Raw genomic sequence first — 22,940 nt, 5'->3', positions numbered from 1 at the left:
TAAAAAAATAACAAACAAATAACACTTAAGCATAACAAATTAAAATACACGTATCACAAAACAATAAAACTATATTTACAACTTTTTTATACAATCTTAAGATAACAGCTCATAATTAGTCAGTTTACATTTAGACATATGTGACTCATCAAGATTGTATGAAAAAGTTATAAATGTAATAATGCTCATTTCAAAATTCACAAAAGTTCACGAGAAAGATTTGTACTAACAAAGCAATATGCAAGGTGAGACATTACAACTACAAGTCCCAACCATTATATGCAAGGTGAGACATTACAACTACAAGTCCCAACCATTATATGACAATCCAGAAGATGAGCAAACCTGCATCAACATACAGATGTAGCCTGAAATGCAGTTTCAACCAAACCATAAGTGAGGAAGAGAATTTATATCCGCCGCGGCAAGTTCATAATGCACAAATTTTGAGTCATGAAATTTATTTACACAAAGAATAAAGCCAGCACCAGATACTAAATCCAAGGTAGCATTGTTATTAACAAAATAAAGGGAGAAAAGAATATAATGGTGAAAAACACTATCCCTTTTTGATCTTAAAAAATTACAAACACACATTCCTATTGACTACTTCCCAAAGAAAGAAGGAGGAGCTAGAATTTCCACAAAAGAAGGTAATACAAGCTTTTTACGCCTAGAAGGGGAATCAATTTCACTCCCCAAGGGCTAACTGCTGATTTCTAATCACTGGCGACTTACTTTGAAAAACGAAGGAAAACAGATCCGAGAAATCAAACATCATCCAAGTAATCACACTAAGACCAAGTTAACTACCCATCATTGGCGTGCTTCTTTTGGAGCAGCGTAGCCTCTGCTTTCAGTGACGGTGGAGTTGGCAAGGACGTCCGGTGAAATTTCCCAGCTTCCACTTCTCCTTCCCCAACTTGAGTGCCGAGTGTCTGCTCGAATGGTGGGAGCTCGGATATCTGAACTCATAACATTTTCAACCTCTGAGGCATTATGGGGAGGACCATTGCTACCTCTACTCCGAATGTCCTCGTCTATTTCTTCAATATTACGACGCTGGGAAATCTTCAATAGATCTTCATCAATATCTAAATCATCTTCAACCTTTGAACGTGGATCTCCACCCCCTGCGTCTTCTGCTTCTGGAGTTCGAGGTACAGAATACCTTGGTACCTCTTCTTGAATAAACGCCCGGAAGTTGTTTCTTGAGGGTTTTACCTCTGTGCAAAATACTTCAAGAAAATTATTCACACAACCCCGATGGTAAACATTGATCCTGTTGTCAGCCCTATAGCGAAAATTTTCATATGTAGTCTGAAAACAAGGAGTAAGATTAGCGCAGTTATACCAATGAAAAAAATAATAATTTTAACATAGCATGAATTATGAATTCCAGGAAAGAGAAAAGTTACACCGCTTAAACACTATAAGTTTATAAAAAACATTTGCAAGTACTATATGTCTATATCCATATTGAGTAATGTCAGTCTAGCTAAACCAAACATGTACTCAAAAAACTCAAATTTGTAGCACTTGAAAAGTAGGGATGTCCACTAAACAATGTTTAAATTTTTTTTCTTTCCCCTTGCTACTGCCTACTAGCAAGATTGGAGTCCCTGACAACATACTTCCAGCCATATTATCACTGAAATTCTCCGATTTATTTATTTATATATTCTCAAGGAGGTGGGGGAAAGTGCCAAAGGAGAGAACGCAGTGTGAAGTATTTTCCACCTTTCACAGCCACAATTGAAACATCAGTAGTTAAGGAACTGTTCCATAACCTTTTGGAAAGACCATTTCCTGTTTCGGAATACAGAAAAACAAGTTCGATAGTGCATTTGTAGAATAAAGTTTGAAAAGCAATAAATTTATTTTTCAAAAACCAGTGTTAAGCTTGGAAAAGAATTTGAGTGGTTTTGCGTGTTTTTGATAAAATAGGTTCACAAAAGTACAAAATTCACCTTCTACTCTCTAAAACACTAATATCAAACACAATTCCATTGTTTTATATTAAAAAAAAAAAAAGCATGCCCAAGCACAAACACATCCTCATATCATGAAAATGTAAAATTCAATTTGTCATTTTTATTTAAAGAAAATACAAAAACAGTTATGCAAAACACTATCAAACAGGCCCTAAAAGTTCTGTAATACAGAGGTAAAATATTAAAATCTAGATCATTCAGTAAAACATCCAATCTAAAGAGATCACTCTGCAAAATGCAAGCGCAGGCAAATCTGTTTTAGCAACTGCAATGCATGCACTAATATTCAATGAATTATTGGCAATGGCATTTTGTCTGTACAAACTTAGTAGACCATGACTTGAATCCAATCATAAACAATTTTGCCACAGATCAAGGGGAAGTTAAAGTTCATTTTTCTTAGCAGTAACTGAACTAAACAGTAACCACAAATTACCTCTTACCAAAACATATATAAAAAGGATAATCAACCGACCTGATTTGTGCCAATGAGATACAAATGGAAGCCTGTGAGTCCACCAACAAACCACAGGGAAATGAAACAATAGGCCATTAGTATGACAGATGCAGGAGACTCTTTCATTGCCCTCCAGACTGTGCTATGGTCATCATCCATCAGAATCTTAATGTACAAAGCTGACATGGAGAACACATAGATACAGAGAAGGGTTGATGAAGAAACAAACATGAAGAAGAAACGGTAGTTGCGCTGCATACAAAAATAGCAGTAAGATTCTGTTATATAACCCTCCTTTAAAAAAACAAAAAACAGCCAGCACAACTTTAATCAAGAATATCAAGTCACATAGGCACTCAATTGGCTTGTAAGACAGCATACCAGTCCAATGCATTGGCCCACCCATGGGCAGTGGTGATCAAAACGCTCCACACAATTATTGCAAATGGAGCAATGTGAGCAGCGGGGAGGACGATAAAGCATGCAAGTGTCACAGTACTTCACTCGCACAGGAATACCATTAACCATAACTTCTTTAGTCCGAGGGAACTGAAGGCCAGGAGTTTGTCTTCCCCCGATCTCAACTGAATAGGAATCATAACGGATTTCTTCTTCTGGTGGATGTGAATTACGTGGAATGATACCTGGATCTCGGGCTGACGTGAGAAAAAGAAGAATCAACACCTATCAAAATCAACAACATGATTAAGATCAGATAACACCATACGAAAAGACCAAAAGCTAGACAATATATGATCATGCAAAAAGTAGTTGCAATCAGACATAATGTGATAGCTAGACAAGGTACACAATTGTGAATCAAAATGGGTGGAGATCTTTCAAAAAATTTGATTTAAGCACTCATTTTAAGCATATGCCGCTTGTCAACAACTATTAAAGTCAGTCAAATGCCATCTCAAACTCTAACCAAAAGTACACATCATTTACAAATATTAGGATTATCATATGACTTCTAACCTCAAATGCAACACATTATTTTTTAAAGTAGAACCACAAAATGTCTAAAAGAAGTTCATGTGCAAGTCACATTTCCAGAGAAGGACTTAGATGTTAGACAGTCCCTTTCAATTTTAACCAGTATCGTAAATAAGCCAAATGAAGACTGTTGACAAGTCACAACAGTAAGATTGGCATCCATATTCTGCCACTGTGTTAGAGTGCAAACTATAAAACTCATCAAATAATGGTCAACAACAAAATGCACATAGTCATCCATCACAGATAAACACACTTAGCAACACAATGCTAGATTAAATCCATATAATAAAAAAGAAAATCGAGTACCCAGGGATTTAGAGGACTAACATAGATAGTAAAAACAATTGCTACCACCAGAATCGCATATCCTGCATTGTGTGGTGAAAACTCATGGAGAAGGTGCCTAGCAACAAATACACAAAAGACGACAACTGGAACAATGATCAGCAATAGTGTGACAAGCAATGACCTAGCATCTGGCCCAAATATCAACCTCCCACCAAGGATGAATTTCTGCAAAAGACGGGTAAACAGTAAGATTAAATGCAGAATATCTCAAAGCATAATAAGCCCTTCAAGGATAAAAAAGAAAAATCTTGAAGGACAGTATGCCATCAACGATCAAAATATGCAGCATGTAATTAAAGAGAAACAGATGAAACACCAAATCTGTCATCATGCTCCTTCTACCAGTAAACATTATTCATAAAAATTGCCCTTCACCATATTTAATGTACTAACATAAAATCTTCACAGTCATCAGACACTGATCACAGTTCAAAGGTCTAGATATTGCATCCAAGAAGTAATATGCTATTTGTTAGTTTTCACAACATAAAAAGCATTTACAAATATAACTATGAGGTCTTTATCAGGTAAGATACTATCAATGATTAGAACAACTTAAATTATATAATATATATCAACTTTTAGCGTACACTACCAACTGCCAAAATATGTAGTTTGCATACGGCTTTTATGGAATTTTCCAATATGAAAAATGATAGAACACCAAACAACCAAGTAGGGTCAAGGGAGGGTATCGAGGGAATTACACAGCCTATTACTAAAGTGTACATGAAGAAAAGGAAAGGGGATTAGGAGGCTTGTTGTTGCTGGACTGAAGTTTGTTAGAAAAGAAGATCCACGTGGCACAGGATGAGTAGATTGTTCTGTTGGGACAGCTGGGTATATGATAAGGGTGAATTCTTGTTCAGGTTATCATTGGATTAGTAGTAATGTATTGGGAGGTCCCTAGCTCCTCAATTGCTAGTGTTATCGATTGCTTTTCTTTCATTCTGTTTTTTATTACTTTCTTTGTTTTTATTGTTCTTAGTTCTGGGTTGTTCAAATACGGCAGTCAATCAATACTAAAATACAGAAGTATATTCAGTTACTGTTGCTTGTTTTGTGTGTGTTGTGTATTTTTGGTTGAGATCTTTGGATTCCTATCAAAAAATAACAAAGGTCTCTACAGCACCTGTTATATAGGGACTATATTAAGCAAGATCTCTACTGACTTATTTGTGAAAAAACACAAGAAGGTTCACAAAAGAAAATGAGGAAAGGCTGTAAACAGTATGCTGCAGCTGCAGATACTTCTGTATATTGGGCTATAACTTCTATCAATCTATAAGAAGAAAAACCGCTACAAAGTAAGATAAACTGGTGGAAGTTCAGCAACAGCCCACAAGAACAATTATATAAACATGTTTCATAGAATAACCCTATATACAGCTCCAAAAGAAAAAAAAAATCATCAGATTCTTATTTTGTACAGCCTAATTTAGAGATAAGATGCACTACATGATTACAAATTTTATTAACTGTATTTGTCAACCATGAAAATAAGCCACTGCACAGTCATTCTGCTATGCGAGTTGCAAGTCACATACCTCAATACTAGATGATATTTTGCATTTAAATGCATAACCTTCAAGATATTGCAACATCAACCATAGGAATGTATAAGAAGATTTGATACAAGTTTAAATAGGCTCATTAAATTTCTTTTTCTAGTTGTGTAAATTACAAGTATATACCATTCACAAAATTTTGGCATACATGAAAATATGAAAGGAGTATAAAATTAATCATCATAGGTTTCTAGCTCTAGAATCCCTTGAATAGAATTATCATTTATTTGGCAACACAGAGCAACAACGTTTTTGAAGAAACAAAAAATTAAATAAAATATCATAATCATTTTTTTTATAGAGCAGCAGGCAGTCATGAAAAACAGAGATTCTAGCATCCACATAGAATATAAGATAGCATCAGCTATGAAGGAACCTAGTCACAGATACTTCAGTGGCAAACACAAGTTGAAAATTGGGAAGCTAGCAAGGAGTGTAAAAGTATCAATCCATGTCTAGTTTCAAATCAGATTCACATACTCTTATATGACTACATAGCAAGAGTTGATTAAATAGCTGAAGGAAATTAGAGTGCTTGGCTCACCGCTTCTTCCATTTCTTCATTAGTCCTTTGAAATTCGTGTTACTACCATTACATAACTACAAATGTGCCTCTATTTCCTTTTTTACGGTATCAATTAAAAAACAGGTACAGCGTATACATGATAAAGTTTCAAAACTCTAAGTGGATAAAGTGTCTGTATGCAAGAGAATGTACAAACATCCAAAATATTTTGACCCACCAACTTGGTAGTCTCCTAAAGGGCACAGAATTACCCAGGAACTTCCACTAAAAAGCCTTATTCAACTTGTCATCAACTAGTGTACCTCACACTAACTTATTTGGTAATGGCTAACTATGTAGGTCATGTCATTTGCGGTCTAAGAGTTTGGATACCATGCCATTAAATATCTTTTGAACCTTGACACTAGCTTAATAGAAGTCATTGTACAACCAGTAAGCTTTGTAGAACAATTTAATCTCCAAAAAACAGTGCACAAGGTATTTAAGATGATCTACCCACGCTACTATCAGTCTAATATCAAATTTCTTAACCACCTTGTACAAAATTCACATAAAGATCAATAACATGAAAATAAAGAATTTAATCATATGATCTCAAACAAAACAGAGAAACCCAGTAAACTATCTCTACAAATACTAGCTTACAAAGAAATAAATTAAGCCTGTACCACTAGCAGTTCCAAAACACCAATTTCCAGATTATTTATATTCATCCATCATATTAGGTCCATGAAATAATATATAAGTCTTAAACATTGATCAATTCACTTACACTATCATTCATTGTCTAAACATTGTTTTTCTTCAACCACTCCTACTTTATACAAGCAGTTCGCTTAAAAGTTGTCATACCAAGATTTGACATCTAATGTTCCACACAAATTAGCTCCACTGAGTAAAGCGATTAATCCACCAGTACCCTAATTGCTAAAGGACCAAAATCAAATAATCTGACTGAAAAGGGTTGAAGTGAAATTTTTGCAACTACTTTTTAGTCAACATCTTTCTCATAGAGGAATTTTTCTTAAGCACTGATTCATGATCATTTCTATTAATATCCATCACACTGCACCTTAACAAATTACCCCAGATAGCATTTGCTTGGAAAATGGAAATGCAAATAGGTTCCAATTCCTAACGTTCCCCCTTCTTTGGTTCACCATGTTTGTACTGGCAATGACAGCAGGAACAAAGACAAGCCCACAACTCCCATTTTTATTTCAATTCCATCACAATAGCGGGCCAGTTTTCAACTATTAAACAAAACATAGATTTATAGCATCACATTCCTTACACATCAAAGTAACCCAAAAAAATGGCAACAATCACAAAAGTGACAAACCCTAAATCAGGCAGCCTTGATGACTTTTTCTTCTACAGTATTTGAATATAAAACAAACCTCAACTGCGCTGTTATATATAGATCATTTCACAATACACCATCAACCTCAAGAGAAAATCATTACAGCCATTAATATTTGATTAAAACCATGTGACCCAAGTTCAAAGCAGTGAATGGAACTCACAGTCTGATTCAAAGTTTACACAGCAACCTTTAAAATGCCATTCAGAATCCTACAACAGAGAATAAGAAATACTTCATTCTGATTCAAAAGTTTGAAATAATAATAATACTAATAGTGTGGATAAGTTAGGCCATGTGGCCAACTTCGAGCTTCAATGGCACTCCCTGCCATGCATTCATAAGTTTACTACCTCGTAATCACTCCAGTACACGACTTTGCCACAAAATGGCTACAAGCACCAACAACGGACCTGTGTCATTACCACTAAGGTACAAGCAGCATTTTGATAGAACCTAGCATCACATCACCCAAACTTGTATTATTCCCAACATTTTGTCATCCTTTTGATGCAAAACAATGTTTTCATATGAGCACCACCACTGCCACCAACACCATATCCACAAAAACCCTTACAGCACTACAACTATCATTCAATCCTGAGCCCACATAACATCCCCAAATCCAATCATTGACACAACTGTCGTTCATTTCCAGGCCAAAATTTCAATTTCCATCTCAATCCTGTTTGAATGTATCCTACTCACTCATTTTCACAGTTAAATTTAGAAAAATAACACTCTTGAATAGTCTATGACCCTTGCATCACAAGTATTATTCACAAACACCTCACAATTCATGACATGAACCTTGAAATTTGAGACTTAAGCATGATAGCCCCTTCCCGCTGCCAAATTATCCTCCTATTAACTAAACAACTTGTATTCCTTGTTCAATAAGAACTAAACAAACTTACTAATTTCTAATATACAATTATACATGGCAACTGATTTTAACCCAAACAAACCTCTACTCTATAAATTCCTTTTTTTATCTATTACCATGAAACCGCGAAGATGTACTAGTTGTTCGCTATCTAGTTTATCAATGAGAAATAAAACACAACAGCTGATGCTTTAAAAGCAACCAGTCAAAGTAACTCACAAACTTCAATTTTCTCATTATTTTTCCTCCATTTTCTCAGTAACCAATCCCAAAATCTCAAATCCTATCACTCTATAAACATAAACTGACCTCCAAAGAGAAAACCTAATTCAAACCCAATTCAACAAACCCAAAAAATCCAACTAATTTCATCACAAAACAAAACAAATCAAACCAATAAAACGAATAATCAACACTCGAAACGAATAAAAATCCAAAAACTAGAGAGCATAAAGTAAAGAACTCTTACATTACTGCCCTTCCAGCCCTCGTACACGCGCTTAGCCATTAAACGACAATCTCAAGCTGTCGTTTTGCTTGTTTAACTACTAGCAAGCTTACGGTAGTTGTCGCTGTTGTTCATTTCGATTGTAAATAAACAACGAAAGACTCTAACCCGCCCGCAAAACCCCGTGAATTTACACTCAAATTGAAGGGCAAACTCTAGGGTAAGAGCCCGGTTTCGAAGGAGGGGTTTTTGAAAATAATGAGAGAATGAAAGAGAGGGAGAGATCTTGAAGATGGCGGTTCTGTGTTGGGTTTGTGTTGTGAAGTGAAAAAGAACGAAAAGCACAAAGAAAAGAAATCAGAAATGTTTTTTTTATTTTTTCTGTTTTTAGAAAACAAAAATGAAAATACAAATCGGATTATATAAACAAAACAATGTAAAAGTACACTTTTTCAAAATAAACTTTTTCAAGTGTGAAAAGGGAGAATTTGGATTTTGAAATATGAAACTTTCTAAAAATGCTGAAAATAGTATACAACTTTTGGCTTCGTTTGGTTGGATTTGGGGAATACTACTTTTAGTATTCCCAAATAAGTTAAACAGTAAAATACTCAAAAACTCACAATATTATTCAACTTTATTTAACATTTTTTAAACCCCCTAAATTTGTTAATTCAATTAAATACCCCTAAATATTTTTAATGTTTTTGTTACGACGACTCCGGCCACCCTCCGGCGGTGGTGGCCGGCTGTCCGTATTTGAGGGTGGATTGGGGTGTTTTTGTTAACTTTTAATGTTTTATTATAAGGGGTGTTTTGTAAAAAAACAAACATAGGGGGTATTTTACAATTTGTAAATCCTACATCGTAATACTCGTCCAATTCAACTTTTTTTTAACTTTTTTCAAAAAACTTTTCTCAAAAACACAAAATTGTGAACCAAACGGAGCCTTTATTTTCCATTCCAAGGTCAAATTTGTAAAATTAAACAAAGATTATAATAACATAAATTAGAAAAATTAGGAGAATAATAAAAGACCGCATGGTTAGATGCTTAATTTCAGGGTGGTGTTTTTTTGAAAAATATTTTCTTAAAATTAATGTAATATATTAAATTTATTTATTATTTAAGCGTCTACCATTTTAAAAATTTATTTAATTATAGTCAAAGTTTCTAAAATTATTTTATTTTTAAATTAAATATTTTTTTTTGCAAGGATCATTACTTTATTTTGTAATATAGAAAAAGTCTATTTTTATTTTTTAGTTCAATCAAATACAATTTATAATCATACCAAAGTCAAGAGAGGAACAATATTTATGTTATCTAGTGTTCAACAATATAAGTTATAGACCAAAAGATAATTTAATTACAACAATTAATTTTAAGTTAAAAGTGTAAAATTATGTAACTATATAATTTAAACTAATTACATATTATTTAAAACTATAAAATGTAACGCCCACATTGAGGTACGTAACTTATTTATGCACAAATGCATAGGATGTACATTTTCTTTTCTGTTTTTCTGCTTCTTATTCTGTTTTTCTTTCCTGTCTGTGTTTCTTTCTTCTTTCTTTTCTTTCTATTTTTTCTTTCTTTCTATTCTATTCTTTTCTTTTCTTTTCTTTTCTTTTCTTCTTATTTTTTCTTTCTATTCTTTTCTTTCTTTCTTTCTTATTTTTTGCTGATTAGACTCAATTAAGGCATAGATTCGGAACCCTAGCCTTGTGAGTGAGTATAGTCCTCATCTACATGCACTTCTTACGGACTGTGCAAATTCTTCTTCTTCTTAGGCCGCTCACTAAAGGTCGGGTGCATGTAGGCATATTCTTCTGGGTACAATCATCATCTACATGTACTCTTATAGACTGTACAAATTCTTCTTCTTATTTTTAAGCCGCTCACTGAAGGCGGCGTGTATGTGGGAATATTCTTTTTCTTGTCACTCACGAGTTCCCCATCGTAACAATCTTCTTTTCTCTTATCTTTCTTTTAGAAATTATTATTCAATTTATTTTCTTTTCTTTAGCACTTTTCTTTCTTTCTCCTTATTCTTTAATGTTTTTATATGCATGTATGCATGTAGATAGACTTTCTTATTATTCTTTCTCAATTCAAGAATATGAGCAACGGAGATAGAAGGGTAGTATAGCGGATTTACTTACTAAGCAATTAGTGCTCACTCCGTTAATTTTTCTATTTTTGCAGGAAATAGGTAAGAAGCGATCGGATGGAATGTCGAGAGGCGGAGAGGAATGACACTACTATCCACCGTATTTTGAGATTATATATATGATACTTTTGTTGTTGTAAAGAATTTAGTATATAAAAGTAAAGAAATTTTTGGGCCCACTATCTTCTACTTATATACTTATATGTTTTTATAACATATTTAGTGAATTCATATTATATTTTCCAAAGTATACTATCTAGAAAGAGTTATTACATAAAATTTGTGAAGATAATATTAAGTATTAAGGCTCCGTTTAGTTATTATTCTGATAGTTTTTAGAATAATCTTTTGAAAAAAGTTAAATTGGGTGGGTATTACGATGTAGGATTTGGAAATTAACGAAAATATCCCCTATGTTTGTTTATGTACTAAACACCCCTGCAATAAAATATTAGAAGTTAACAAAAACACTCTCAACCCACCCATTAATTACGGACAGCCGGCCACCACCGCCGGAGGGTGGGTGGAGTGTTTTTGCAATTTCTAAAAAATATATTTGGGGGTGTTTAGTTAAATTAACAAATTTAGGAAGTTTAAACGATATTGAAAAATATAGAATAATATTTTGGGAATAATGACAGCTCTGTTTGGTTCACATTTTTTAGTTTTTGGGAAAAGTTTTTTGAAAAAAGTTAAAAAAAAGTTGAATTGGGTGGGTATTACGATGTAGGATTTACAAATTAATAAAATACCCCCTATGCTTGTTTTTTTACAAAACAGTCCTATAATAAAACATTAAAGGTTAACAAAAACACCGCCAACCCACCCATCAAATACGGACAGTTAGCCACCACCGCCGAAGGGTGGCCGGAGTCGCCATATCAGCGCATGACTGACTGGATCTTGCCGGTCGTGTTCCGATATGGCCTTTTTTGGCCAAATCCACGGTGGATCTGGCCGGCAAATGCCAGATTTACGGCTAGATCTGGCCATTGACGGCCAGATCTAGCTGCATTTGCTCATCAACGACGGCCAAAGATACGACCGTAGTTGATGGTTAACGACGAGCATATGTTGGTCGTCGTTGACATGTGGTTACGACCAGATCTTTGGCCTTAGATCTGGCCTTTTCCGGCCAGATCCACCGTAGATCTAGTCGGAAAAGGCTAGATCGGCGCACTACCGACAAGATCCAGCCGGTAGTGTGCCATCCTACTAGATTCCGGCCAACTTCCGGCAGTTGGCCGGAATCTGGTATAATGTGGGTTTAGGGGTGTTTTTGCAATTTCAAAAAAAAATATTTAGGGGTATTTAATTAAATTAACAAATATAGGGGGTTTAAAAAAAGTTGAATAATATTGGATAATATTGTGAGTTTTTTGGCATTTTACTTTTTAATTTTTTTGGGAATACTAATAATAGTATTCCCAAAAACCAACCAAATGGAGCCGACATTTTACTGTTTAACTTTTTTTGGAATACTATAATAGTATTCCCAAAAGCGAAACAAACAAAGCCTAATATTTCAAATAATTTCGTTTGTATTTGCCACGTAAGCATGAATTTTTGTTGCTATGAGATGGCAAGATCATAGTGGTGGTCATGAATGGAACAGATATTCGTGGTTTCATTTAAATATTTATGAGTATAAACTATTACAAAAATTAATAAAAAATTAAAATTCCAGCCTAGCTTCACTGTTGGATTCTTTGGGATCCCTCTCCGTCTCTCTATTAGGTTCTAAAATAAAGGCTCTGTTTGGTTCAACCTTTAAAAAACTACTGATGATTTTCCCAAAAAAGGTAACAGTGAAATTGGTGTTTGGTTCACGTATCCAGCAAAAAATTCAAAAATATAACTCAGTTTTTTTTACCGTTTTTGTCAAGTCTTTTGTCAAGAACTGTTTCGCTATTATTTTGTCCAACGCCTACTGACATCTTTACTCATCTTCTTCCTTTCATTTACTGCACCCATTCGCTCCAGCTATACACACCCGTGACTTCCTCTTGCTCAGTCCATCAATCAAGCACAAAACACTCCTTTTTTCTTCTATAACAACTGAAACTTTTCTATGTTCTTGCCCCACTCCTACTGAGCTTTTCATTTCACCTTTTTGTCTTCATTTACTCCACCTATTCACCACCAAAGCACAACCGTGAATCCCTTCCCCTCTGTCAGTCCATCAACCAAGCACAAAGCAACCATTTTTCTTCTTCTCCTTCCTCACTGAAAGTTTTAGACTCATAGAACAAAGTTTTAGACTCATAGAAACTCATAGAACAAAGTTTCAAACTCATAGAAACCCAGAGAACACTTTCTCCGATCTCTCCCTCCTTCCGGCAACAAACCAATCTGCAATCATAAACATTTTTCAGATCCAGTTCATCACTCCCGTGAAAGCCTTACTTCTCTCTTGTGTGCTCTCTATCCTCCCGTCAAGAATCGTAAAGGGGTGTCGATTTCCTTTCAGATCCAGACACAACTCAGCTCATATCTCCCATTTCGTCCTCAACACCTCAGATTCGGCGCGCTTTATTGAAAATCTTTCAGTTCTTCTTCTCAGGTTAGTGATCTCTTTGTTTTTTTACCGTATTTTGCCATCTATGTCTCTGTTTCCAATCAGTGATAATCTTTATAAGTTGACCTTTGTTGGGGACTGAACATTGTTTTACCTCACTCTCCACTCTGGTACACCTCAACTTGCAGTTCCAGGTACGCTCTTTGCTGCATTTTACAACGTCCTTTTTTTTTCTTCAAAGTAGTAAAATCCTCAGAAGCAACGGCTCTTACTATACCAACTGATCTCCTTTGTCCTAACACACAGAAACATGATGCACCACTCATTTTCATAGCCATTTTATAATGGAAAAACCGCAGAAGGGTTCTTCTAATTTGTGCAATTTCGAAGCTATTTATGTAAAATATAAATAATGGAGATTAATTGTTTTGCTGAATGAAGAAGTGATGAAATTTAATGTTGAAAGAAAGGGGAAATAAATGGTGGGCTGAGTACTGAGGAGTGACGAGTGAGGAGTGAGTAGTGAGGACTTTACTTGGCCATTAGAAACGACACGTCAGTTCATTATTAAAAGTTTAAATAACATTTTTATAAATAATTTAGGTGTGTAATAAGTTTATAATTCCATTCTAAATGTCAAGTAATATGCAATGTATGGTAAATAGTTTTGATTCCTTGTGTGCATATTTATGTTGTTTGTACTAAATGAGTAGAAATACAATTTTAGATCTTTGGCTGTGAATATATGACAGAAAAAACTGTGTATAAGAAGAGCATTTGTACTTCTATTGGAGTAGTCTTCTCTATTACACTAAGCATATGATTTTTGCTTCTTTTGCCCAAAGGGAGACTGCAGAAACTCGGTGTAAATCTGATATAGGCTCTTTTTTTGGAATTTCTAGGTAGTTAACGTTGCTTTGCTAAAGTTAAGAGTGGTTATGGATTGACAGTAGACAAGGCAAAGCTAATATAATGTGAAGCTGAATAATTGTTCTTATTTCCCTCATCCACATCGGGCATGGTATTACATAAGCTTTGGTGTCAATATCTAATCCATTCTGAATGTCAAGTAATATGCAATGTATGATATATAGTTTTGATTCCTTGTGTGCATATGTATGTTTAAGTAAGCACATGGTTGCTTAATGCCGGTGATAATTTGTCTAATTTATGTATTGATCATTTTATAGGTTGATAATTGCAAGTTCATCGCAATAGCTACTTACAATGCTATGAACAAATGTACATGTCACTCAGCCCACTGGCGTAGAATTGATTATTACTTTTGACTCTAGAGGACATTTCGACATTTATCCGGAATTGGGGTACACAGAAGACCTTGTTGGTCTACCTTGACTGTCGTCTCCCCCGTACTTTCTGTTAAAAGCAGTGTTGGGTCAAACAAGGTAATATTTTCTGTACGTTTTGTTTATAATGTTATATGTTGCATATGTTCATATTGATATGTTTCCTGATTGTTACAATATCTTAATCATGGTTGTTGTTCTCACCCTACTATTATTAGATGAGTGAGTCCGTTCAACGGACTGCTGAACTCACCCATAGGTTTTTAGAACTGTTGGCTGAGTGGGTGAAAACAACCCATGGTACTGCAATTAGAGCTTCTGACCATAGGAGGATTAGTGAACAATTACAAAAGGTAGCGTAGAAGAAACTGGAAGTGCAATAGTTGTCTTCTAAGTACCAATGCTTGCGATCGACATACAGGTCTTAGCGTGCGCTAATAGAACATACGGGGTTTGGTTGGGATCACGAGTCCCAACCTCCAACATGTCCTAAAGAGATATGGGAAGAATATATAAAGGTAAACAACATTTTCTTTTTTCCAATTCTTATAACGCAGTAGTCGATATGCACATTTTTTTTTTCTTCTGGAAATTATAAATTAATGTATGTATGTTTTTCATTAACAGCAAAACCCTGGTGCGCAACAATTCCTACACAAAGGACTTGTTAATAGAGAGTTATATGAGGTCATATTCCAGAAGCAAAATGCAACTGGCAGATTTGCTTACACATCTGCATCTCAACCTACGGCATCCAACATGGGTTTTCCAGATCCTATCGACGCAGACATGAATGTAGATGACTTTGATCCAGATCCAGATAGATTAACTGGGGAAAAACGATCTAACAGGTCTGGAGATAGCAGATCTGTAAATAGGAGAAGGAGAGACAAGGAGGGAAACCCATTATTGGGTGTGATTGGTCAGTTGGCGGAAGCTATTTCTAATAAGACTATGGGATCTGCAGCATCAAATCGTAGTGCCGGTGATAGAACCCAAGAGAACACAAGTGTTAGGACGGATCAATATTCCCTGGAAAATTGTCAGGCAATTTTGGAAAGTAAGCAACTTCCATCGTAACTATATTTGGATGTTGTGAAGTACTTAATTGCCAACCCAAAGTGGCGTTAGCTAATGGTGAACATGTCACCGGAGATAAGGGAATTTTGGGTTTATAATGATTTCCTTAGTATGTAGATGACGGTGTTTGACTTCCTGGTTGAACTTGTAGTTTTCGCTTGTTACTCTTTTTTTATTCCGTTGACATTTGAGATATTTTATATTTACTTTCTTCGTATTATAGACTTAACTTACTTTGTTCTAAGAACCGATACACCATCTGTTGTTGTGCAATGATTCATATATGTTGGATATGGTCAACTGATTTTAAAATTGAATGTTATTTATATTTTGGTTAGTATTAAAAAAGTATGAACTAACGAGCAAATTATTGCAATGGACAGGTTTAGATGGCTTGTCTAGCCATACAAACCATAATGAAGATAATGATAGTTAGAAAGAACAGTTATATATATATATGCTGCAGTCGCATTGTGTGGGGCTATTGCATATGAAATGGAGTTTAGCATGCAAAGACGCCAACCTATACATACATCTTCATTAAATGGTCACGATTATATGGTGGAACTACTAAATGGTCATCATACAAGAATATATAATAAGTGTCGCATGAGCAAACGATGTTTTTAAACCTTATGTTATATATTGGCACAATGAGGCAAACTGCGAGTAACCATACACATGAGTATTGAAGAACAAGTAATGATATTTTTGACAACAGTTGGGAAAAATGCGTCAAATCGTGATTGTAGAGAGGATTACCAACATTCTGGTGAAACAATCTGTGGATATGTCCGTGCAGTTTGTGATGCGATATTGGAGTTGACGTCACACTTTATCAAGCCACCTGACTTCACTGATGTTCAATTGGAGATATCGACCAACCCAAACTTCTACCCATTCTTTAAGGTACTTAATTATTTTTAATTAGTTGATAGTTAAGTTCATTGTTTCACAATTGTTGTTCGTCTTCACATATTACTAAAATGCAATTTTGTCCACAAGACTGTCTTGGAGCGATTGACGGTACACATGTACGTGGGTCGACACTAGTTGAGGTAGCTGATACGTATCGAAATCGTAAAGGGGCATTGTCGCAGAATGTGATGGCCGTCTGTGACTTCAACATGTTGTTCACATATGTCGTCAGTGGCTGGGAAGGATCTGCCCATGACGCAAGGATTCTAAATTCAGTTCTAGATGATCCTAATTCGGGATTCCCACATCCTCCTCCAGGTATAACTAACTTGTTTATGTACTATAGCTACACTGCTAAACTGTAAACATTTTTTTTATGATACTTCAAATTGACATTTAGTATTTCATTATAGGCAAATATTACTTAGTAGATGCGGGTTATGCGAACAGAGGTGGGTTCCTCGCCCCACATAGACGGGTTCCTTATCATGTTCCCAATGCGCGTCGTAACCTTTCTGGACCTATGGAGTTATTTAATTACAAACATGCATCGCTTCGGAATGTTGTGGAGAGGACCTTGGGTGTTTTTAAAAAAAAGTTCCGCATTCTTGATGGCATGAATAATTACCCGTTGCAGAAGCAAGCTAACATTGTTATGACATGTTATGTAATTCATAATTTTATCAAAAGGTTCGATATGAACGACCCTATCTTCCAAAGGTTTAATGGCAATAGAGTTTGTGAGGAAGGAAATGGGACGGGTTCGAATCAACTGACTCAGCGTAATACAGATGACATGGGAAGGGTGAGGGATAACATAACTACTACTATGTGGGCAGAACATGAGTCCAGCTAATATATTGTTAATTGAATATTGGGGTACAAAGAATTTTGAGGGATGATTATTAGTAGCTTTGTATTATTAATTTAGATATGTATTAATGCTACGTTTTTAAATGATATATTAGTAGTCGAAATTATTATGGAGAAATTGATTTTAATTCAGTGATAAAAAATTTACCAAACAACTAATTAATATTATTTAAATGTGAATTGAAAAGTTCAATAATCAAATAATAAAAATTTAAAATAAAATGTATCAAAATATTCTATCTTAAAATCCTTTTTTAAAAAATATATCAAACAATTATTTATTAATTTATTTAACTCAAATATAATATTCAAATAATGAACCAAACACATAGTCAAATGCAAACACTTTTCTATTAAATACAGCTCAATTCAACTCAGCCTAACTTTTTTTCAAAAAACTATTCTAAAAAGTGTAAAATAATGAATCAAATGGAGCCAAAATATTCTTCTTCAACTTTTTTTGTTTTTTATTAACCTTTTCATTAACTAGATATTATCAAAACCTTATTAAATTTTTCATCTCCCTATAGCAAATCTTTTAGTCATTGGGATTAACTATACTCAAGAGTTTGTGTTCAAGTAGCAAAAGAGATATCTACCACATTTATATTTGTGCAATTACCTTAATCCATTAGACTTATAGGATGTTATGTGGTCTTGAGGAGTAGGTAGACTCCAATATGGGTCTAAGTTCTTTTAAAAAAAAAAAAAAATCTTATTAAATTTTGAAAATTTGTTCTTATTATAGTGGAAACTTATTATAGTCAAAAACAATTTTATTAACCTCTCCGTCTCTCTATTGAGTGAATATTCTCAAGGAATATAGGATAATTTTATGTAGCTTGCAGCATCTAATGACCAAAACATCAAGAACAACGGTTTATAATATCCCACTCTCAAGATTTAGCACGAAAATACTTTCTTTATTTTGAAAATCAAACGTTTTTATTATTTAAATGTAACAATTTAAAAGATTAAAAATATATTCATGACATTTTTTTTTTTATCTGTCAAATAGTTGACCATTTTAGTATTTTTATTATCTTGTAAAAAATGGTAAATCGTTTGCCAAAACCCGTCCACTGCTGATTGAGAATGTATTTTTTACCTGCGGTACGGTTACCTTTAACGGACAGAACCTCTATTTTGGGGTGTCTAGTCAGTTTTCCAAAATCGGAGGGGAAAAAAGTTTCTTTATAAAACCTCAAGGGTGGCAATTAATTAACTCTCAAGAATAATTATACGATTGGGCTGTGGTTCAACCCGTAAAAACAAAAGGACCGGGCCAGTCTCGATCCATCTCGGTCACTGGTTCTGTAATCAGTCATCTTCTCAAACTCACTTGCATTTTCTTCAAGTTTTCGCGGCACAAGAGTCGCCGATTCATTCACCGCTCGAACTTCTCAAGCTGGTGCGACGTCGTATTTGGTTCAATGTAAGTATCATCCTTTGCTTTAATGAAATACTTTTTTAATTTTTATGTTTATCTCTTTTCAATAATCTTTATCGACTCTTCACTTGAAGTATTATACAATCTAGGCTGTAAATTTATATTTTATTTTCCAGTTCAATTCTGGTAATAAGTAAACATTCTGAAAATTTCACTGTGGTATCGTTTTGAAACGTGCGTTTCAGAAAGAAATTGAGGAAATAGATTTTGTGTTCTTAAGATTCGAGAATATGCATGATGATAACGTTTTCTTAAAGCAGTATTTTGAAAACATTTTTCTATTGCATTCGTGAAAATATTTTTGATGTTTTCGGTTATATGTGTGAAAGTTGGAAAAAATATATTTTTTTTTTTTCATTTAGTTTTTGAAAATGTTATCGAAATTACTTAGTACCAAACATGTTTTTGCTACTTTTTTGAAATGCAAAAAAGAAATCCCATTTCCTTCGTATTCATTTTCACTGTCTTCAAGAAGTGCATAGGCACCCATTTTAACTTTTTTATGAGCAATTCAATTTGTTTATCCATTCAAAATATGAAAAAGTTTGATGGAATATTATTTCTATCTTCTTACTGCCTTTTTCTTATTCGCAGGTCTATTTTTAATTTTTAATAGTAATACGAAAGTGAGTAAAGATATGGCGATCGTTAACTTATATCTCAGGAATTTGAGTTGTTGCAGTAGCAGATTAAATTCAATGCCATCTTTCCTTTATTTCCCTCGAAATTTCTCTCTTTGGTCAATGAAGAAAGACCCTGATCTTGAATTGGCCCTGTCACGGAATCGTCGATGGATAGTTAATAATCAGATAAAGAACATAATACTTAGATATCCAAACCAGGTTACAACAGTTAAAAATCTTCAGAAGAAGTTCAAGACTCTTGATCTTCAAGGGAAAGCTCTGAATTGGCTTAGGAAATACCCTTGTTGCTTTGAGGTGTATTTGGAGAATGATGAGTACTATTGTCGATTAACAAAGCGAATGATGAATTTGGTCGAAGAGGAGGAGTGTGTGAAAGGCATGCAGGAACCGATATTTGTGGATCGGTTGGTGAAATTGTTAATGATGAGCAGGAACCAGAGGCTTAATGTTGTGAAATTGAATGAGCTTAAGAGAAATTTTGGCTTTCCAGATGATTATATTATTAGGATTCTACCTAAGTACACAGATATATTCCGACTTGTTAATTACACTGGGAGAAAGAGTTCAATGGAGATTGAACTTGTTTCGTGGAAACCTGAGTTAGCAGTTTCAGCAGTTGAAGCCTCAGCTCAAAAGCAGAGTTCTGATTCTAGTTTTTCTTGCTGTTTGCCTTCAACTTGGGTTAAATCACGGGAAAGATTTCTTGAATTCAATTCAACTCCTTATATCTCTCCTTATTCTGACCCTCGAGGTTTACAAGAGGGATCGAAGGAAATGGAGAAGAGGATAGTGGGTTTAGTGCATGAGTTGTTATCTTTGACCTTATGGAAGAAAATGTCAATTGTGAAGCTTGGTCATTTTAAGAGAGAGTTTGGTTTACCTGAGAAATTGAACGTTTTGCTGCTAAAGCACCCTGGCATATTCTACGTTTCAAATAAGTATCAGATATATACTGTTCTTCTTAGAGAAGCATATAATGGGCCAGAACTGGTAGAGAAGGATCCACTTGTTCTTGTGAAGGATAAATTTGGGGAGTTGATGCAGGAGGGACTTCACGAATATAACCGGAGGCACCATTTAGTGAATTTAGAAAAGAAGAGGAAGAGAGGCATGGTTCCAGTAAGATCAGAAGAAATGAAGAATGCAAAATCTGAAATTTCTGAACAAGATGATAGTGGCGATAAGCTGGGAGGTCTATTTGATCCTGAAGAAAGAAAACGATTCTATAAAGTTCTTTTTGATGATGGTCCCCCATAATTTGAAAAATGGTATATATTTTTGTTTTCAGTCTGTTTAGTTTTGTGTTCAAATCTTCACAGTTAACAGAGCTCAATATCATTTCATTCATATCTGTTAAGATATCAGTTTTAGATGCTGCACTATGTATGTTGATATAAACCGAGTTTAAGATCCCTGCATTTTGCACTTCTGACATTAGATGTGGCAGAGACAATTTTTTTTTGAATTATTTTTTTCTGGGATGTAAGAGGTAGACATCAAAATGATAAGCTGGGGTCTCGGTTTCATTTATAGCTGAAGGAACCTACTAAGTCTTTAGAGTGCAAATGTTATGAGCCTGGTGATGATTCTATGTACTGGGGAAAACTCTATTGGCCCTTTTCATCAATCACTTTCCAAAGTTTTTATATTGTGATAGAGCCTGGCTGATTTCACTTCATTATAACAATTTCTGTATTTGGCTCTTTGAAGCTCTATGTTACATGTTTGTGAAGTTGAACTCGGGCTTCGTTCACGTTAATGATCACAAAACAGAGACTTATGACAGCTGCAAACTTAACGGGCACTAAAGTATTCCACTGCAATAATTTGAGTTCTGTAGTTCTTCAAAGAGTGCCCTCTAAAGTTTTGGGAGCATGTACTATAATCGTTTCTGTCTAAATGGTGGATCAATTGCACACAGATGCTGAGTGAATTTTAAGGGGATACATTCCTGAGAAGTGGAGGTAGGACCAATGACTTCATGGTGGCAGATTTTTAAGGTTTTAATTTTAATTGCTTTTCTCAGGACATATTTGATTTTTAAGTTTTGGCCGGCATTTTTAACACTTTTTGCATAACATCAAATCCTGTAGAAATGGTGCCACACAATGGAAATATGTAGTAGCTGGTATTTCAGCTGTAGTTCCTGTACCTGAACTCTTTTAAGTTTGATATTTCATTTTAATGTTGCAGCCCTATAAAAATTCGACACACCTTCCCATTGTTTTACTTGTGTTATTTTTCTTTCCTGTTGCCCTGTATCATTTCATCAACTGTCAGTGTTGTGCTTTAGTTGTCTCTTTTACCTTTTCAGAAAGTTAATCTAGTAGAAAACTAGAGAAGCAATACAAATGATAAACCACACAGAGTTTTGCAAATGCTTTTGTTATAAATTTTCATTAGATTTGGAGAGGGGAAAATTGGTCTCTTTTAGTGTATGGTTTTAGATATATTATGTTAGAAACTTTGCTACTTGTTACAGGCATTTGTTAAAAGAGGATTAAGGTGAAAGAAAGTGGGCACAAGCACCGTGGCCAGTACTTTAACTACTTGTCCTTTATCGGTGAATGTGTAAGACTTCTCTCCATCATATATAAGGTTCATTTAGATTGTTTTGCCTCATTAGCTGAATCCAGAATTGTGATTTGCATGTTGCTCCAAAATTGAAGGTCGGTTAGTGTACCCAGTTTTGTCTCTGATGCTGTTTCTCGGTGATGTGAAAGCTGACGATGCTTAATCGGCTGTTGCAGTTGGATATCTTGGCTTCAAATGTCTCCACTGTACTCCTCTATTTGAAGCACGCATGTGGCTCGCTTTGAAGTTGTTCTTCTGCATTGGTAAAATGTTATGTTTACAAGGATTTTATTAGTGGAAAGGATCGATTTGGTTCTGATCGAGTTGTTTTGAGCAAGCATGAGTGTATGCAAAATGAACTTCAATCAATAAAATTTAGTGATTCTTTGTTAAAGACTGGTGGAATTTGCAGTGCTAGTGGCCAATTTTCTTGAGCATCATTTACTTTTCGTATATTCAGAGTTATGTGGACCTTAATTTTGATATTAATATTATTTTGGTTGATCAAATCAATTTCACTCAACCATTTTGAGAAGTATCTTTCAATAGTAGAAACAATTTAGTACAGTATAATGAAGTAATGAACTTCAATCAATCAAATTTAGTGATTCATTTTAACCCATCTCATTATATCGTTGGACTTGTCATACACATATAATATATATTTTAAAAATTTGCTTTTTAATGAAACCCCTTTTTTCTTTTAAAAAAAAAAAAACATTCTTAGCTGTTCACAGTATACTATATGAATTGCAAATTATAAATAGAGTATCGAGAAAGATAATTCAAACTTTTTTGAGGTTTACTCAA

The 22,940-nt window shown here is 34.5% G+C and overlaps 3 protein-coding genes and 1 long non-coding RNA gene across 15 annotated transcripts; 3 read left to right on the top strand and 1 right to left on the bottom strand.

Annotated features, from left to right (window-relative positions):
* Positions 1–638: 638 nt before the first annotated feature.
* On the bottom strand, positions 639–8,965 carry LOC116146546 (protein S-acyltransferase 8). Its single transcript, XM_031431966.1, has 5 exons — positions 8,611–8,965; positions 3,778–3,963; positions 2,833–3,135; positions 2,470–2,703; positions 639–1,320 (listed from the first exon to the last, which is right to left on the bottom strand). The coding sequence occupies exons 1-5, from the start codon at positions 8,647–8,649 to the stop codon at positions 817–819; spliced, it is 1,266 nt and encodes a 421-aa protein (XP_031287826.1). The 5' UTR covers positions 8,650–8,965; the 3' UTR covers positions 639–816.
* A 3,787-nt stretch (positions 8,966–12,752) lies between these two features.
* LOC116146621 lies at positions 12,753–15,878 on the top strand. Of its 2 annotated transcripts, none has more exons than XR_004130529.1 (4): positions 12,753–13,329; positions 14,475–14,690; positions 15,013–15,109; positions 15,219–15,878. It is a non-coding gene; the product is annotated as an uncharacterized LOC116146621 (long non-coding RNA). The 2 variants fall into 2 exon arrangements; XR_004130530.1 differs by having other exon boundaries at positions 14,810–15,109.
* A 474-nt stretch (positions 15,879–16,352) lies between these two features.
* On the top strand, positions 16,353–17,445 carry LOC116146448. The gene is made up of 3 exons (XM_031431842.1): positions 16,353–16,580; positions 16,772–16,907; positions 17,003–17,445. Exons 1-3 carry the CDS (start codon positions 16,353–16,355, stop codon positions 17,443–17,445), a joined length of 807 nt encoding a protein of 268 aa, XP_031287702.1.
* A 1,273-nt stretch (positions 17,446–18,718) lies between these two features.
* LOC116146410 (protein WHAT'S THIS FACTOR 1 homolog, chloroplastic-like) lies at positions 18,719–22,529 on the top strand. Of its 11 annotated transcripts, none has more exons than XR_004130501.1 (4): positions 18,719–18,897; positions 19,507–20,824; positions 22,039–22,127; positions 22,226–22,529. XR_004130501.1 is itself a non-coding variant. In XM_031431818.1 (2 exons), exon 2 carries the CDS (start codon positions 19,551–19,553, stop codon positions 20,811–20,813), a length of 1,263 nt encoding a protein of 420 aa, XP_031287678.1. In that variant the 5' UTR covers positions 18,719–18,897; positions 19,507–19,550; the 3' UTR covers positions 20,814–22,529. The 11 variants fall into 11 exon arrangements, 1 of the variants encoding a protein (XP_031287678.1); XR_004130497.1 differs by having other exon boundaries at positions 21,290–22,127; XR_004130496.1 differs by having other exon boundaries at positions 21,267–22,127.
* Positions 22,530–22,940: the final 411 nt, after the last annotated feature.

Source organism: Pistacia vera, unplaced genomic scaffold (assembly GCF_008641045.1).
Source record: "Pistacia vera cultivar Batoury unplaced genomic scaffold, PisVer_v2 Contig115, whole genome shotgun sequence".
Lineage (NCBI taxonomy): Eukaryota > Viridiplantae > Streptophyta > Magnoliopsida > Sapindales > Anacardiaceae > Pistacia > Pistacia vera.
Note: the sequence above shows the minus strand (reverse complement) of the source record. Positions and strands in the feature narration are given on the sequence as shown.

What these genes read in the sequence shown, in the direction of transcription:
- LOC116146410 (XM_031431818.1), top strand. Translation starts at nt 19,551, where the DNA reads ATGGCGATCGTTAACTTATATCTCAGGAATTTGAGTTGTTGCAGTAGC.
- LOC116146448 (XM_031431842.1), top strand. Translation starts at nt 16,353, where the DNA reads ATGAGTATTGAAGAACAAGTAATGATATTTTTGACAACAGTTGGGAAA. An exon ending in ACTTCTACCCATTCTTTAAG is followed by an intron (nt 16,581 to 16,771) that starts GTACTTAATTAT and finishes GCATTGTCGCAG; the next exon opens with AATGTGATGGCCGTCTGTGA. An exon ending in ATTCCCACATCCTCCTCCAG is followed by an intron (nt 16,908 to 17,002) that starts GTATAACTAACT and finishes ATTTCATTATAG; the next exon opens with GCAAATATTACTTAGTAGAT.
- LOC116146546 (XM_031431966.1), bottom strand. Translation starts at nt 8,649, where the DNA reads ATGGCTAAGCGCGTGTACGAGGGCTGGAAGGGCAGTAAT. An exon ending in AGGGCTGGAAGGGCAGTAAT is followed by an intron (nt 3,964 to 8,610) that starts GTAAGAGTTCTT and finishes CGTCTTTTGCAG; the next exon opens with AAATTCATCCTTGGTGGGAG. An exon ending in TGGGCCAATGCATTGGACTG is followed by an intron (nt 2,704 to 2,832) that starts GTATGCTGTCTT and finishes TTTTGTATGCAG; the next exon opens with CGCAACTACCGTTTCTTCTT.